The sequence below is a fragment of the Marmota monax genome, unplaced genomic scaffold (genome assembly GCF_021218885.2).
Source record: "Marmota monax isolate L192 unplaced genomic scaffold, Marmota_monax_Labrador192_F-V1.1 WCK01_AAM20220418_F8-fsc00002, whole genome shotgun sequence".
In the NCBI taxonomy this organism is placed as follows: Eukaryota; Metazoa; Chordata; class Mammalia; order Rodentia; family Sciuridae; genus Marmota; species Marmota monax.
Window position 1 is genome coordinate 27,573,792 of NW_026693571.1, and position 15,844 is coordinate 27,589,635.

General features: G+C 36.0%; 1 protein-coding gene across 7 annotated transcripts in view; it reads left to right on the forward strand.

The window, feature by feature from the left end:
• Fam13a (family with sequence similarity 13 member A) overlaps nucleotides 1-15,844 on the forward strand; it is a 362,563-nt gene that overhangs the window by 78,737 nt on the left and 267,982 nt on the right. For 6 of the 7 annotated variants that reach the window (XM_046459235.2, XM_046459236.2, XM_046459234.2 and 3 more), the window contains exon 4: nucleotides 14,773-14,950. In XM_046459235.2, the coding sequence (XP_046315191.1) occupies nucleotides 14,773-14,950 (178 nt within the window). Of the gene's footprint in view, nucleotides 1-14,772; nucleotides 14,951-15,844 lie in introns of those variants that run through there. The other variant, XM_058583856.1, reaches the window with a different exon arrangement.

Below are 15,844 nucleotides of genomic sequence, written 5' to 3' on the forward strand. Positions count from 1 at the left end.
TTTCTGAGGATCAAACCAAGGTCCTTGGGCATGCCAGGCAAGTGCCCTATCACTAAGCTACATCCCCCATTTTAACCATTTTTAATGCATGATTCAGTGGCATGAAGAACCTTGGCAGTGTTGTACATCCATTACACATTTCCAAAATTTTCCTCATCATTTCAAATAGAAACTAGTAATGCGATATTAAAAGAAGGTTGCCAGAGATGTTAGGGAAAAAACCATGAACAGAATATGGTGGCTGAGAAATAGATAATGAGAGTAAGAAAGGAGTCAAAGATAACCCTAAGGTTTTGAGCTTAATTGACTTGAAAAGTAGTGAGGAAAGTGTTGTCCCTCTCCTAGGGAAGGTACATGGAACCAGGAGGTCCCTCGTGGAAAAGGACTGTGTGTCCGACTTGGGCATGGATACCAATAAATCAGAAGGTGCTTTTGAGGCAGCGTTTTAGTTGCACCAGGGAGAGCTCCCAACAAACTTGTGCTTTGGCGAGATCTGAAGCAAATGGTGTTCTTTTGTCTTCAGTGATTCACATCTTTTCCATCGTTCCTAGAATAGAGAGCCCTTAGAAGGAGTGGTAGCAGTTTAAAATTCAATAGCCTGTCCAACCCGATCTTTTGTCCTGAAGTAAAGAAACAGTCTACAACTTTCTAGGAACTTCCTGTGGTTGACTAATGCACCTTCCTACTTCCAGAGGAATTGGGACTTAGCCCGACGATTCAGATGCTGTTGGAAGGATATGATCTTCTTGTGAGGGCTTTACTAATTTTCTGTCTCTGAGGTCCAGCTGTTTTTATTGAAAAAAAAGGGAAATACAATTGCTCCCTTATGAAAGTAATGGAAGTCAAGAGGGAAGTTTACTGGGGGTCGCTGATGAGAAGCTCAGCGAATAGATGAGTACAATGAAGGTCAATGCTTAGGAGGAAGATCCATCGCAGTACATTTCTAATGCTGTCTTCTTTAGGAACCCTTCTGTCCCCCCTCATGCTCAGCTCCCACTCCCTGCCCTTGATTTCTTGGTTATGAGAAGACAATCATTTAATATGGTTCTTCCATTTTTTTTCACTTTCAAACTTGAAATTGGCCTCTTTACCTTTTGTCTATTCTAACTACTTTCCACAAAACAGTACAGAGTAATTAGCACTTAGCTGCTCAGTGATTGGGAAAGAGGAAGGAGAAGGATAAATGGGTTTCCATTTGGAGTTAAGATGAAGTTTCCAAAATTTTTGTCCAAATTAATTGAACTTCTGATTGTTGGTTGAGCTAGTGAATAACACAAGATGGACTAAACTTTTCATAAATTCTTTGGGAATATTTTTGGATTTACTACCAACTATCAGTAATTTTGTTATATTCTATATAATTCTAATGAAAATTTAAACCTGTAAATATATGTTGCATGTTATGTATAGCAAAGGAATGTTTTTTATATTGAATTAATAAATTGTTAATCAGTTGTCCAGTTGGGGTGAAGGCATTAGATTTGACACTTTATTGCTCACATAATAAAATGAGGACACTGTCCTGCCAATAAGTTTACAGTTTTGTTATGAAATACAACATATACACAAGATGTACAGAATAAAGTGAAATTAAAAGAGAGAGAAAAAATAATCATTCCTAAGTCAGATGATCAGAGGGGTTAAGGAAGAGAAAGTAGTGTTTGAGTGGGGCCTGCAGATGGTATGCTCTTCAGGTAGCAAGGACTGTGTGAGGAAGGACAATCACAGGCATATGATTAGAATAGTGAGTGTAGTGTGCATGTGTGCTAGGAGGTGTATGTAATTGAACTTGGTAAGCTTCCAGAAAAATTATTAATCAAATCCTAACGTGGTATATTCCTAAGTCATTTTATTACCCTAAATAAAATTTATCATCTTCAATGAAAATATTGTTCTTTATTTAAAATATATTCAGCCAGGCATCATGACACATGTGCCTATAGTCACAGCTACTTGGGAGACTGAGGCAAGAGGATCATTTGAGCCCACTAGTTTGAGACCAGCCTGGACAACATAGTGAGACCTTGTCTCAAAAATACAAACAACCCAAAACAACAACAATAACAAAATGCACATAAAATTAGCAAATAAATGCGTATGTCTTTATAAACAAGAATAAAATAAAATAGGAAGACATAAAGAACACCAGGAGACCATTACCCTACCCTTTGGCAGACCTCTCTGTCTTTTCTGACTTTTCCAGAGAAAATTAGTTTTATTTATTTATTTATTTTAAAAATTTATTTATTGGTATGTGGTGCTGAGGATCGAACCCAGTGCCTCACATATGCCAGGCAAGTGCTCTGCCACTGAGCCACGACTCCAGCCCAAAAATTAGTTTTAAATGGGGTTAGCTATCACTTTTGGTAGTTGCTTTCATTTAATAATGTGACATTATTTCATAGCTTTTGCTTATGAAATATATGGAATTAGTGATTAAATTTGTCATTTATTTCAAACAATTTCATCCAGTATTGTTATGACATAGTTTTAGTCAAATTCATAATTAATGTTCAACTTGCCATGGCTATGCAAGAATGTGTTCATGTATGAGATAATAAGATGTATTTTGTGGTGCTTATATTTATTTGTCTTTTTATTTTTCTTAATTCCCATAGTTTTCTATTAAACCTCTCTACAGGTTTTTTCCAAGCTGCTCCACCAAGTCCACCATTAACTTTTTGCTATTCAAAAATTTCACATAATGTATCAATTCTTTATTTTTGGAGAGATTCTTCATGGGGACTGTTTTACTTGAACTCCCTCTGGGTGTGTGGCCGGTGTCTTCTTGAGCTTTCCCTCACCAGTCTCCTTTCTTGAACCTGCTATTTCCTGGAGTCTTTTTATTTATTTATTTTCCTTCAATCCATTCTGCTGACCACCAAATGAATTCTTCAATTTGGAAAATATCTTTTGCTGAAAATTTTTCTTGTATCATCTTTCCTATATTACAGTACCTTTAAATGTCTTATATCTGTCTTTTAATTCAGCTGTTTATGAAACTTCCTCAAATATATTTTCAAGGTGCTTTTTAAAAAAAATTTTACCTTTCATGTTTTTAATATCCAGAACATTCTTATTTTCTATTGCTTTTTCAAAGCAGTCTGTTCTTGGTTTATAGCATTCTAGTTTTATTTTTCTAAGGATAATAACAAGGATTTCTTGTTATTGCTGTTGTTTCTCTTTTTCCTGTCTTTAGATTTTTTCTAGGTTTTCCTTTTGTGTCCCTTTAACTCAAATGTACAGTGATTCTTGACTGTCTAAATTTAAGAATAACATTTTGTCAGTAGAGACTGGGGTTTATCTACTGCCTCGCTTCACTTTAGATTTAGAGGGTAGAGCCAGGAATCTAGCTGCTTCAGTGGGTACCCCCAGGTGTCAGTATGTGAACATATTTTTTATTTAACAGATAAGTTACTCCAGAGCAGGAGTGGGAGGAGAGAGTGTTCTGTGCTTGCTGATGGGTTTATTATTTCTTAGCTGACATTCACTGATGCTCACATTTTTATCTGTGTCCTTACCTATCTGAACTGTCCAAAGATCCTTTGCCATTTCCAGAGACTGAGCCTCAGCCCTCCTTCCCGAGAGCATGCTTGCTGGATGCAGGGGGTGTTGAAGGGGTCTCTGAGCCTGGAAGGCCTTGAAGCAGTTTGTTTTCAGTTCCTGGTGTACACTTTCAACTTTCCTATGTCTCTGGAATCATCTATTTCACATTTTCTGTTTTGTGTTTCTATCCTTGGGTGCTTATACTTTTAAAATATTATAGTATCATTTTAATGGAGTCTTGGGAAGATTAGATAAATGCATATGATCAAGCCATCTCTTTAAGTGAAAAATGTCCCTTGCTTTTTATACTTCCCATGCCTGATTTTATTATTTTTTTTTATTTTTGTAAATTTTTTAGTTGTAGACAGATACAATACATTTAATTTTTTTTTAAATGTGGTGCTGAGGATTGAACCCAGTGCCTCACAGTTGCAAGGCAAATGCTGTACCAACTGAGCTACAACCCCAGCCCCCCCATGTCTGATTTTAAATGGAATAGAATTTTAATAATGGCAGCTATGCAAACAATATGTGAGAGTTAAATACCTGTGAATTTTAGCTTATGAGCATTCAATATAGAATTTAGACAGCAACTGTTTTACTTAAATCACCTTAATTAATCATTTTAATCAGTACAATAGCCAATTGTAAAAAAGGAGAGTTTAATGAGCTGGTGTAGGCCACCAGAGACTTGAGTTCTATTTTTCCTGTAACTCACTTGGAGATAACTTGGAGTTAAGCTTATCTTTTATCTAGGCCACCAGAATACCATATATATTGTTTGAAACCTCAAACTGAGTGGTTTTACCTTGCAAATTTTAAATTACTATGCAGGTATTATTATATTCTAGTGATCGTCATTCCTTAGAAAGTGAGCTTCCTGGGAAGCATATATTTACTTTTCTAGGCATTCCTTCTTACTGAGAAGCATCTTTTCTTTTGAAATTATTCAGTCCTCATAAAATTTTATTTCTATGAAAAACAAAATGATTATATTAAACTCCAGTTTAAGCCCTTTGGGTTTTCATTATGCACCGTTTAGGTTTTCTATAAGCAATGCCAAACATATAAACTATTCTCTTTTTTCTAGATAAAGACCTAAACCCAGGCCAGAAGCAAAGGGTTGGTGTGTACGTATCTGCCAAGGTGCCACGAGTCAGAAGTGTGGGACCAGGACAACCAGCTGGTCTGCTTCCATCTAGGTCCATGTGACAGGAAAACATCTTATTTGTATTTATAACTTCCCATGACCTTTAAAATTATAGGTCCTGATAACCAGATATTTTCTTTGCAGAGTACACGTATCCATATATTTTTCATGTGATGACCTTTGACTCTGTGAGATAGTATTAAGTAGGAGGTGAAGTCATGCAAGTTTGGGAAAGAGAAACTGACTGAGCAAAGTCATTCCATGTAAGAACAACTGGCCTGAAGTGCCTGTGTGTGTGCCTACGTGCGTAGGTACATGTATTGGAATCTCTCTGCTGACATTTTTTATGCTTTTCTTTTTATCTGTGAAGACTTATTCCTTTAAAAGTTATTTTATTGTCATTTTATTGGGGCATTAGGAGGAAAAGTAGATGCTCTCATCTTTAACTGAGGCAATCTATCATTTTTAAGTGAAAGGTCTTCTCTGATTTTCTTTTTCCCAAGCTTGATTTTAAAGCAAACAGAACTTCTGTTTATCAGTTTTATTAAGATGTAAATTACCCTACATAAAATTGACTGTGTTGTAAAGTGTACAATTCAGTGGCTGTTAGTATATTCACAGAGTGTAACCATCACCACTATCTAATTTAGAACATTCTAATGATTCCCAAAAGAGACTCATATGCCCATTAGCAGTTACTCCCCATTCCTTCCTCTTCCCACCACCCCACTTCTAGGCAGATGCTCACATTCTTTCCGCCTGTATGGATTTTCCTATTACGGACATTTCATTTAAATAGACTCACATAATATGTGGCCTTTTGTGACTGATTCCTTGACCTAGCATAATGTTTCAAGGTTCATCCATGTTGTATCCTGTATCAGTAGTTCATTCATTTTTATGACTGGTTAATTTTCTGTTGTGTCTCACATTCATTCATTATTTATTCATCTATTGGTAGATATTTGGTTGTTTCCACATCATGGCTCTGGTGAATAATGTGGTTACAAACAAGATTTTTATTAATGCATATTAATTATGCAGAATAATGAGTTTCATTGTGGCATATTTATGAATATATGCATACACACACACATATATAACATACTTTGATCATATCCAACCCCATTGCCATCCCTTACCTTCCTCTTTCCTCCCTATGATCCCCTTCCTCTTCTCTAATAGTCTCCCTTCTATTTTCATGTCATCTTTTTTCCCTTTCAGATTTCACATATGAGAAAAAACATGAAGTAGTTGTCTTTCTATGTCTGTTTTATTTTCTTGTTTCACTTAATATGATGTGATCTCCAGTTCCATCCATTTTCCTACAAATGACATGGTTTTGTTCTGCTTTATAGCTGAATAAAACTCCATTATATGTGTGTGTGTGTGTGTGTGTGTAACATCCAAATATATATATCACGTTTCCTTTATCCATTCATCTATTGACAGATACCAAGGCTAATTTGATAACTTGGCTATTATTCATTGTACTGTGATAAACATGGGTATGCAGGTATCTCTGTAGTGTGCTGACTTGAATTCTTTTGGATTAAATACCAAAGAGTGATATAGCTGAATCATAAAATTTATATTTTTAATTTTTTGAGAGACCTTCATACTTATTTTCATACTGGCTGTACTAAATTACATTCCCGCCAAAAATGTGTAAGGGTTCCTTTTCAAACCCTGCCTCCTCATCAGCATTTATTGTTTTTTGTATTCTTGATAATTGCCATTCTGGATAAAGTATAATCTCAATGTAGCCTTGACTTGCATTCCCCTGATAGCTAATAAATTTTGAACATTTTTGTATATACTTATTGGCCATTCATATTTCTTTTGATAGTGTCTGTTCAGTTTATTTGTCCACTTACTGATTGGGTTATTTGTTTTTTGAATTTTTTTCCTTAGTGTTACTTTTCTGAGTTCTTTATATGTTCTGGATAATAATCCTTTGTCTGAGAAGCAGATGGCAAAGATTTTGTCCTGTTCTGTAGGCTGTTTCTCCACTCTGATTTCTTCTGATGGTTTTGCCATGCAGCAGCTTTTAATTTGGTGCAATCTCGTTTATCAATTCTTGCTGTCATTTCCTGGGCCTTTGGAGTTCTACTCAAGGAGCCATTGCTTGTATCTATGTGTTGAATATTTCCCCTATGTTTTCTTCTAGCAGTTTCAAACTTCAGGTCTTATATTTGGGTCTTTGATCTATTTTGAATTTATTTGTGTACAGAGTGAGAAATAGGGATCTAGTTTTACTCTATATATGGATAGCCAGTTTTCCAAGCACTATTTGTTAAAGAGACTGCCTTTTCTCCTGTGTATGTTTTTGGTACTTTTATCCAGACTCTGTGTCTTCAGTTCCATTGGTCTGCATGTCCGTTCTCATGCCAGCACCATGCCATTTTTGTTACTGTGGTTCTGTAGTATATTTTGAAGTATTGTGATGCCCCCAGGCATTGCTCTTTTTGCTCAGGACTGGCATGTATAAGTTTTTGTAAGTCCGTGTGTTTTTATTTCTCTTGGGTGTTTACCTCATTAGTTGCAACATCATATGGTAACTTTCATGATATGTTTAACGTTTTGAAGAACTGTTTTCTTAAGTAGCTATACAATTTAACATTCCCATCAGTAATGAATGATTAAGTTCTCCACACCCTTGCTGACACCTGTTATTTCTGTCTTTTTATATTCTAGCTATTCTCATAGTAAAAGTAATAGAATTTTTTTCTTAATAGCAGGAAGATTAAGAGCTTGAAGAGAATAAAGAGAGAGGACCCAACAGCTCCAAGGCCACAAAGATAATAACTATTGGGAATTTAAGAATGAATTGTTGTAAACTGGGTGAAATTCTCAGTACATTCATTTTTCCCTGATGCTTTTATGAGTGGAGCATCTTATTTGGTTTGAACTGAAAGAAAGATAAAACATCCAACAAATAAATTATCTTAAAAGTATACAATTTGTATTATAGAAAGTCAACCCACATGAAATAAATATTGAAAATTTGTTTACATGATATCAGTTTGAAGAGATTCCACATGATTAGCTTGCTCATCACTTCATCTCTAGCCTAACTCTGTTAAGCTTTACTGAACCCATAGAAATAACCTTTTTGCGGGGTGAGTGGGGACTAGAAATTTAACTCAGAAGTGCTTTACCACTAAGCTACATCCTTTGCCCTTCATATATATTTTTTAAAATTCTGAGACCTATAGTTTCACTAAGTTGTTTAGGGCCTAAGTTGCTGAGGCTGGCCTCAAACTTGCAATCCTCCTGTTTCAGCCTCCCCGGTTGCTACTGTGCCCATCTAGAAACAACCTTTTGTACTGGGTCTATGAATAATTTGAGATCCTGAAGGGAGAAAAGGAGGACATGTGAAATAGGCTTAAATAACTTTAGTCTTGCTGGTCTAACTCAGGTGATACCAGATCCATTTAGATGTCACTTACAGCTCAGCATTTAATCAATAATACCTAGGGAAAAAACAACTGGCACCAATGTGATTTCTGTCAAAATTATACATTAACTGTACTTTGGCCACTTAATAAAGCACTGGACTTATGGAGAAAGCCACACCTTACTAGTTGGGCCTTTGCCAGTATTGTTCAAGATTAGTGTGTTATCTTGTGGGAGGCTCCCCTTCCTAAGCACAAATTTATAACATCAAAATATGTTAGTCTACTTTGTACTTATATTTTTATGCAGTTTATTCAGCTGTTAAAAGCAGGTGTCTAAGATCGAGCCTAGATTCAGTGCTCCCAATTTTGACATTAGGTAAGATTTTTCACACATTTTTATTCATGCCACCTGCCCCACTGACAAGCATCCAGCACCCTATAAATATCCACAAAATAAATCTGCTGTGCTACTGTGTGGGTGTCATTGAGAGTCGTTTCTGGTTGTAAGACTAAAAGGATCACCTGCTTGATGGTTCTTTCTGCAGGTCTTTGCTCTTGCAGAAGAGGTACAGTGTAAATATCAGGTAATTGAGCAATAAATACACCTCTGTATCTTGCAGAGTCTAATCAGAATGATAAGATTTGTAGTTCCATTAATAATGTTTAAGGACAGACTGTCATTTATTAATTTTTATTAGTCACTTTATCATGCTCCCCTTTGAGAATGTATGTGAGGCCTTTGAGAACCTTGTCATGGTCACGGGTTACCAGAGATTTGTAAAGGTGTAACTTCACCTTTTGCCCAGGAAAATGCTGGTTCCATTAAACTAAAGTTGTAATTAAGTTGTTTCCATCAGCTTCTCTTCACTTTAGAGAGGCAATTCTGTTCCTGGAGAGTGATTGCAGAAGTCAAACCCAGTCTGATCCAGTGGAGCTGACATTTCAGACACTCCTCCCCACCCCCACCTTCTAGTGTAAATGCATATTTAGAAAGAAAGATAATTCATTCTTTGCTTACTCTCATGTAAAACATTTTGTGCACATTCTTGTAGGCTTTTATTAAAACGTCTCCCCTCACAAACCTCCCAGAATTTAAACAGCTACGGTTTGTCAAAAATGAATTAAGATTCCCACCTCCCACTACTCAACAATTTTCTTGTTTATTGATTCAGATAACATTGCTTAAAGTGTTTTGTGTGTGAGAACATAGTGTTAGGTGCCCTGTAATAATGATCATTTCTCCTTAAGGCTGATTACAAGTATAACACAACCTCATGCCCATTGGACAACAGAGGCCTGTGGAAAGCACTGGGACAAATGTCACAGAGTTAGGTTCTGTCCTGCTTTGTGTGCTGTGATATAGGTGCACCATTGTTGCTCAGGATCACAATCTTTTGTTAATGAGGGCAAATGTTTGTTACATGGTTCAGTGTTTGCCCTTCCCCTGGAACAAAAAGTATTTATGGTCTTTATAAGTGCTGAGTAGATTTCTCTGTATACTCCGTACACTGTGCTAATTATATGTTATATTTTCAATTGAGGAATGGGTCAAATTTAATGAAAACTCTCAGAAAAAACTTGAATAATTTGAAGGGGTACTTTGCACTAATGGGAAAAGGTAGTTCTTGGCCTAGAAAAAGATGGATGTTAAAGAAAATGGTGACTATTTCAATTATGAACCATTATTCCCATCTGCAAAATTTTCTTAAAACTTGTGGACATTAAATTAACATTCCCATTAAATTAAATGTATGGAATTTGATTTACTCCGTTTTACTCCCTAGTGCTCCCCATTTCCCTTTCCTCTTCCCTCCTCTTATTGGCCTTCCTCTACTTAACTGTTGATCATCACTTTTTATATGCAAGGCATTAAAGGCATTTAAAAGATGGTTAAAACTCAACTTCTGACTCAGAGAGCTTGCATATGCCAGTTTGTGGATTTTTAACTTTACATACATTCAATGCATTCTCGATCATACCTTTCTAACAATCTTATTTAATCATAGTTGGCAAGTTCCCTGAGGATAAAGATCTCTGCTTTGTTTACTGATGTATCCAAAATGTTTAGAATGACACCTGGCACAGAGTTAGTCACTCCATAAACATTTGCAGAATGATTGACTATTTTATACATGTATTTTTTCACATATAAAGCAAGCATTTTTCATATAATAAACCGGATATATTCCAGCTATATCCAGAATTCACCCTCATCTTACATCTCACATGATCAGGCTGTCCGGGCACCAGCCTTTCTTCTCTGAACTGACTATCCTTCCTTCACTAGTCTCCCAGCGTCAGAACAAGGTCCTCCAGTCTAGACGCAGCACAGCAGTTGAAGTGGTTCTTTACCTCAGATGATGTCTCTTCATATCCCAAAACTCTTACTGGGTGGGGGGGGGGTGTGAAGAAAAAGAAAAGGACAATGGCTCCTGATCAGACTAGTGATCTGCCCTTCATCTCATCATCTCCTGATCTCATTCCCCATTATTCTCCCCATCCACTGCTGCTTGGCCCCAGGCCTAAGACTTCCACCTCAGGGCCTTGGCACTTCCTCTGCAGAGAATATACTTTCCCATTTCCATGAACTTTGCTTAAGTGTCCTGATATTAGTAGGGTGTCCCTAACCATGGTGAATGAAATAACATCTCCCCTTTCCTCATCACTTTGCTTTACTCCCTTTTATTCTGCGGTGTGTTTCTTCATAGCACTTAATTTATCACTTTGCATATATATTTTAAATTTATTTGATTGTCTATTTCCACATCAATTAGAATAAGTTTCATAAATGTATGGATTTTGCTTTGTGCAGTGCTATATCCTTGCTATTAGAGAATGTCAGACACAGAAAGATAAATATCACCTATAATGTACAATAAATTTATATTATGGGTAAAGGTACATAAAAATAAAATCATTCCTAACTCTTTTTTATAATGTGAGACCTTGAGGGGAGACATTGTATTTACCAATATGAATACAAGAATATGAATAAATGAAGCAACGTTTAAATATGAGCAATTTAAAAAACAACACATGCAATAACAATTAATGGTTGAACATTCTTTTATTTTATTTTTGTACTGGGGATTGAACCCAGGGGCACTCAATCACTGAGCCACATCCCTAGCCCTATTTCGTATTTTATTTAGAGACAGGGTCTCACTGAATTGCTTAGTGCCTCCACATTGCTGAGGCTGGCTTTTGAACTCATGATCCTCCTGCCTCAGCCTCCCAAGCAGCTGGGATTACAGGCATGCACCACCTCACCCAGAAGGTTGAATATTCTTAATCCCAAATCTGAAATGGTCCAAAACCCCAAAATTTTTTGAGTACCTATGTGATACCACAGTAGAAAATTCCACATGTGACCTCTTGTGTTGAAATGCAAGTGTACTAAAAATATTGTGTGAAATTACCTTCAGGCTATACGTATAAGGTATGTACGAGAATATCATGCTTAGACTTGGGTCCCGTTTTCAAAATATCGTCTTGTGTTATGCAAATATTTAAAAATCTGAAATAAAGAAGACTTCTCATCCAAAGCATTTTGGATAAGGAATGCTCGACCTGTATTATGAATTTTGTTTCTTGCACACATCAGAAGGCTTCTTCTTAATAGTCACATTTATACCGTTATGGCTTCACTCCTGCTACGCTAAGCATTCCATGAGCCTCCCCTGAAGGTGCTGAGCAACTGTTGTTCTCAGATATAGGAAATCTGGTCTGTAGGACTCTGGCAGGCTGGCAGCAATGGTGTTATTTATCAGGTATTTCTGGAAACAGAACAAATTATAGATTCTCAGTATGTTAGCACATAATTAGTATGAAAAGAGGTGAGGAGAGATGTCATGCTAATAAATTAAGGTCTTTACTGTCAATATATTTGAACAAGGATTGGGAAGGTATATTTGAACTATTTAAGGTTTAAGTGTGAAAGTGCTGCTGTCAAAGCTGCTACTGTAGAGGATACTCACACCCTTGCCTAGCAAGGGAATCCGTGAATCTGTCTTCCATCATAGAAAATGGAAATGCTTTGGGGGAGAAGGAAATAGTTATAAGGTGATTCTTTATCAGTTACTTTTGCCTTTTGAGAACATACTTAATGATTCTTGCATTCGTGCCATGTGTTATTTTGTTAAGCGTATAACTCTTTAAATATATGTTTCCCTTCCCATTACTTGTCAAATTTATTTCCTGGTAAATTTATTATATTTAAGAAATCGAAAGTAAATAATAAAAGTGCTGATTCTTTTTCAAAGATGTTATTATCATAAGTTGGTAACTATTTTGAATATTATTCTATTTGATCCAGTGTCTTCACACGATGCCTGTCTTAGGGTTTGAGGTTTCATCTCAAAGCCAGAGGCCTGGAACCCTGTTGTTTGTCTCCTTAAATGCTGAGACTTGGACCAGAGTTTTAAACAGAGAAACGAACTAGACTAATTTTGAATTAGTCCCCATTAAAAAAAAAAAGAGAAAGGGTAAAATAGGTTCATATTTGTTTAATTTTATAATACAAACATGAGAAAAGGGTGTCATCAGTTAGTTTTTAATTACTCCAAAGTTAATTATTTTCATTTCTTTTTAAAAAAAATTTTTTTTTAGTTGTAGATGAACACAATATCTTTATTTATTTTTCTGGGATGCTGAGATTCGAACCCAGTGCTGCATGCATGCAAGGCAAGTGATCTACCACTGAGCTACTACAACCCAGTCCCAAATATTTAATTTCTCATATATCCCTGCTACTTAAAAACATAGTGCAATGGGGATTAACATCGTCACAAGCAGTACCACCTTGGTCATCTAGGTAGTAAGTAGTAGGTAGTAGGTAGCAGAACCAAGGTCCTCATGCAGGAAGTTCCCGAGCTTGCCCTCAGATCCTGTGCAGCCACTCACTATCCCTTTCTGCATGTGACATTCTGTGTGTTTTCACTTTGTCAGTGGCATTATGTTAGGCACATGTTTTGTAGCTAATCTTTCTTTGGATCTGTTTGCCTCACTGTTCAGTTTTATAGTCACTTGATTGGCTAAAACTGACCAGTCTACAGAATTCAATCTGTGTATTAATTTATATGAATTAAACTTTTGTTCTTTTAGATGCCTATTAAAGGGGTAGATTTGGATTGTCCCCCTGAACTATTTGTTATAAAAGATTTGTATTTTCCTCTGACAGAAACCAGAACATAATGGTACACATTAGCAACTTTACTGTATATAAGTATTGGCGAAACAAATCCCCAAAATTAAGGGAAACTTTTCATCTGCACGCCTGTGACTTTTGACACATCATCAGACACTTTGGTTTGATGCAAGATTATTAGACTTTTGTATGAGAGTTGCATAGTGAATTCTGAATGGTAGTAGTCCCCTTTTTTGCCATGGGGGATATGTTCCAAGACCTCCAGAGGATGCCTGAAACCACAAATGGTACCAGCCACAGTTAGTACTGTTTTTTCTATCCATAAACACCTATGACGCAATATAATTTATAAATTATGCACAATAAGAAATTAACAACATTAATTATAAAGTGTCATAACAATACAGTATGATCAAATTTCTTTAGAACTTATTAATTATTTCTGTAATTTTTATGTAATATTTTCAGATCACAATTGTGGTATTTGCAGTCACAAAAGGTGAAATCTCCAATAAAGGGGACTAGTATTTATGGCACATTAAATATTAAAGAGTCATCCATTCTCATACTTCTTAGAGATTGGTGACAGACTTTATTCAGTACAGTAACTACTGCATTGGGGTTTTGCAGAAGGAAAGATTGGAATCAACTTGGAATGTGACAGTGAAAAGTGGGAATTTTATAGCCAAGGAGCAAATGTGGAGTGAGGACAGTTGGTGAATAGAAAATCACTAAGAGGAAGCATCTGGGGTAAGAGGTGATTGTGGTTAAACCTGCCTAATTAGAATCTTGTTGAAGGCAACAACATAGTCACACACCATCTGAGGATGGTGGGAGATGAGTTAGTTGCTTGGATATCAGAGTGACTGAATATTTAGGATGAGGGATTCTTGCTAAGGTTCTTGAGGACGTATCCAATGTGGGTTTAGTTGAAAAAGAGCTCAGAGAAGACTGACTTGAGTTTGTTCAAGGAGGAAAACTGTCAAGATTACAAAACTACATAAAAATTATGTTTCCTTCAGTTTTCATCACAGTAGCTGATCAATAAGTTTAGTGTCCCTTGTGACAATCCAGCAAGATCTAATTCTTTTTTTGTACAAACTCAAAGACATTTATCAACTGAAAAATTTTACTATGGAATAAAAATCTAACCAATATTTTCATATTGGGGAAAAACCCAAAAAATTGAAATACAAATCCATTTTATACACTAAGTAAAACTTGTGATGTTCAGAATTTCTTGAATAAATTAGTAATTCTTTAACATGGAAAAAAAATAAATAAAGAGCTGGGGTGTCCTGCTCCATGGTAGAGTGCTTACCAAGCATGCACAGCACACAAGATTCCTCCAGCAGTGCAAAAAAAAAATTTTTAATTTTAAAAACTTTAATAACATCAAATGCTCAAGGCCTATATTAGTCTCTAGGGAATTTTTTTCTGAATAAAAGGTTTGGATTTATTATATCTGTATGCTTTTGTTGCCTGTGAAATATACTTGAGAACATTTTTTTTATTCTTTTTTTTTCCAGATGGCAGATGTGATGCTCAGGAACACAGTTTAAGAGATTTAATAAGAGAGCTTCCAGACACCCACTACTGCCTCCTCAAGTACCTCTGCCAGTTCTTGACAAAAGTGGCCAAGCATCACCTGCAGAATCGCATGAATGTTCACAATCTCGCCACTGTGTTCGGGCCAAACTTCTTTCAGTAAGTTAGTGGGGTTTTGCTGTTAATATCTTCATATTCCATTTTTTTGCTTACTACTTTGTGAAATTACTGGGATGTAGGAAGCATATGTTTATCTGAAAAGTAAACCCGTTTATACTGGAGAAGTCCCATTGATTTGGGGCATTTTAGCCTTGTTTTTGAAGAAATCAGGTGAATATGCCTTCTGATGAAACCCTAACTTGCAAAAAAAATCCAAATAACTATTTAAAATTCTGGGGATAAGTTTTATATACTCTAAAAAGGGCATTTAAAAAATTCATAATATGAAATGTCAATTAGCAGAAAGGGAAGGAGTGTGGTATAGCAATCATTTTAATATTGATGAAGTTCAGATTATTGCTAATGATGGCAAATTATGAGCAGAATGTCAGTGTCAGAAAATGTAACCCCAGCTTCATCTATTTTTCTGAATTTAATTTTCTAGAAATCAAACTAGACTATAAATAAACTTGTCAGCTTTGATAAGTGCTGTATCACTGGCCACAAGAACTTCTGTAAAGCTTTGTTTTACTTTCCATTATTCCTTAAAGCTTTCTAATTGTTGATATATGAAACATGATCTTTGCAATCTAGAAGTCATTTACTCTTCTATTAATCGCCTCTGATATCAAATACATTCCTTCTAGTGTTTCTTCTAGAGAAAGAGAACACTCGCACTCTCTGAAGATTTTTTTAATAGAGCATCTACTTCTCCACTCCATTAAACTCCATTAATCTTCAGGCTCGTTCAGCTGCCCAGAGCTAGTAGCATTACAGGCCTCCCAATGTCTAAATATAGACTGTGGCTTAGATCATAGATCCTGGCCTGTCACTGCCTTATTTGGAGAGAAGGTCTACCTTGATAACTATCCTGTTTGTGATTTTAAAGCTGTT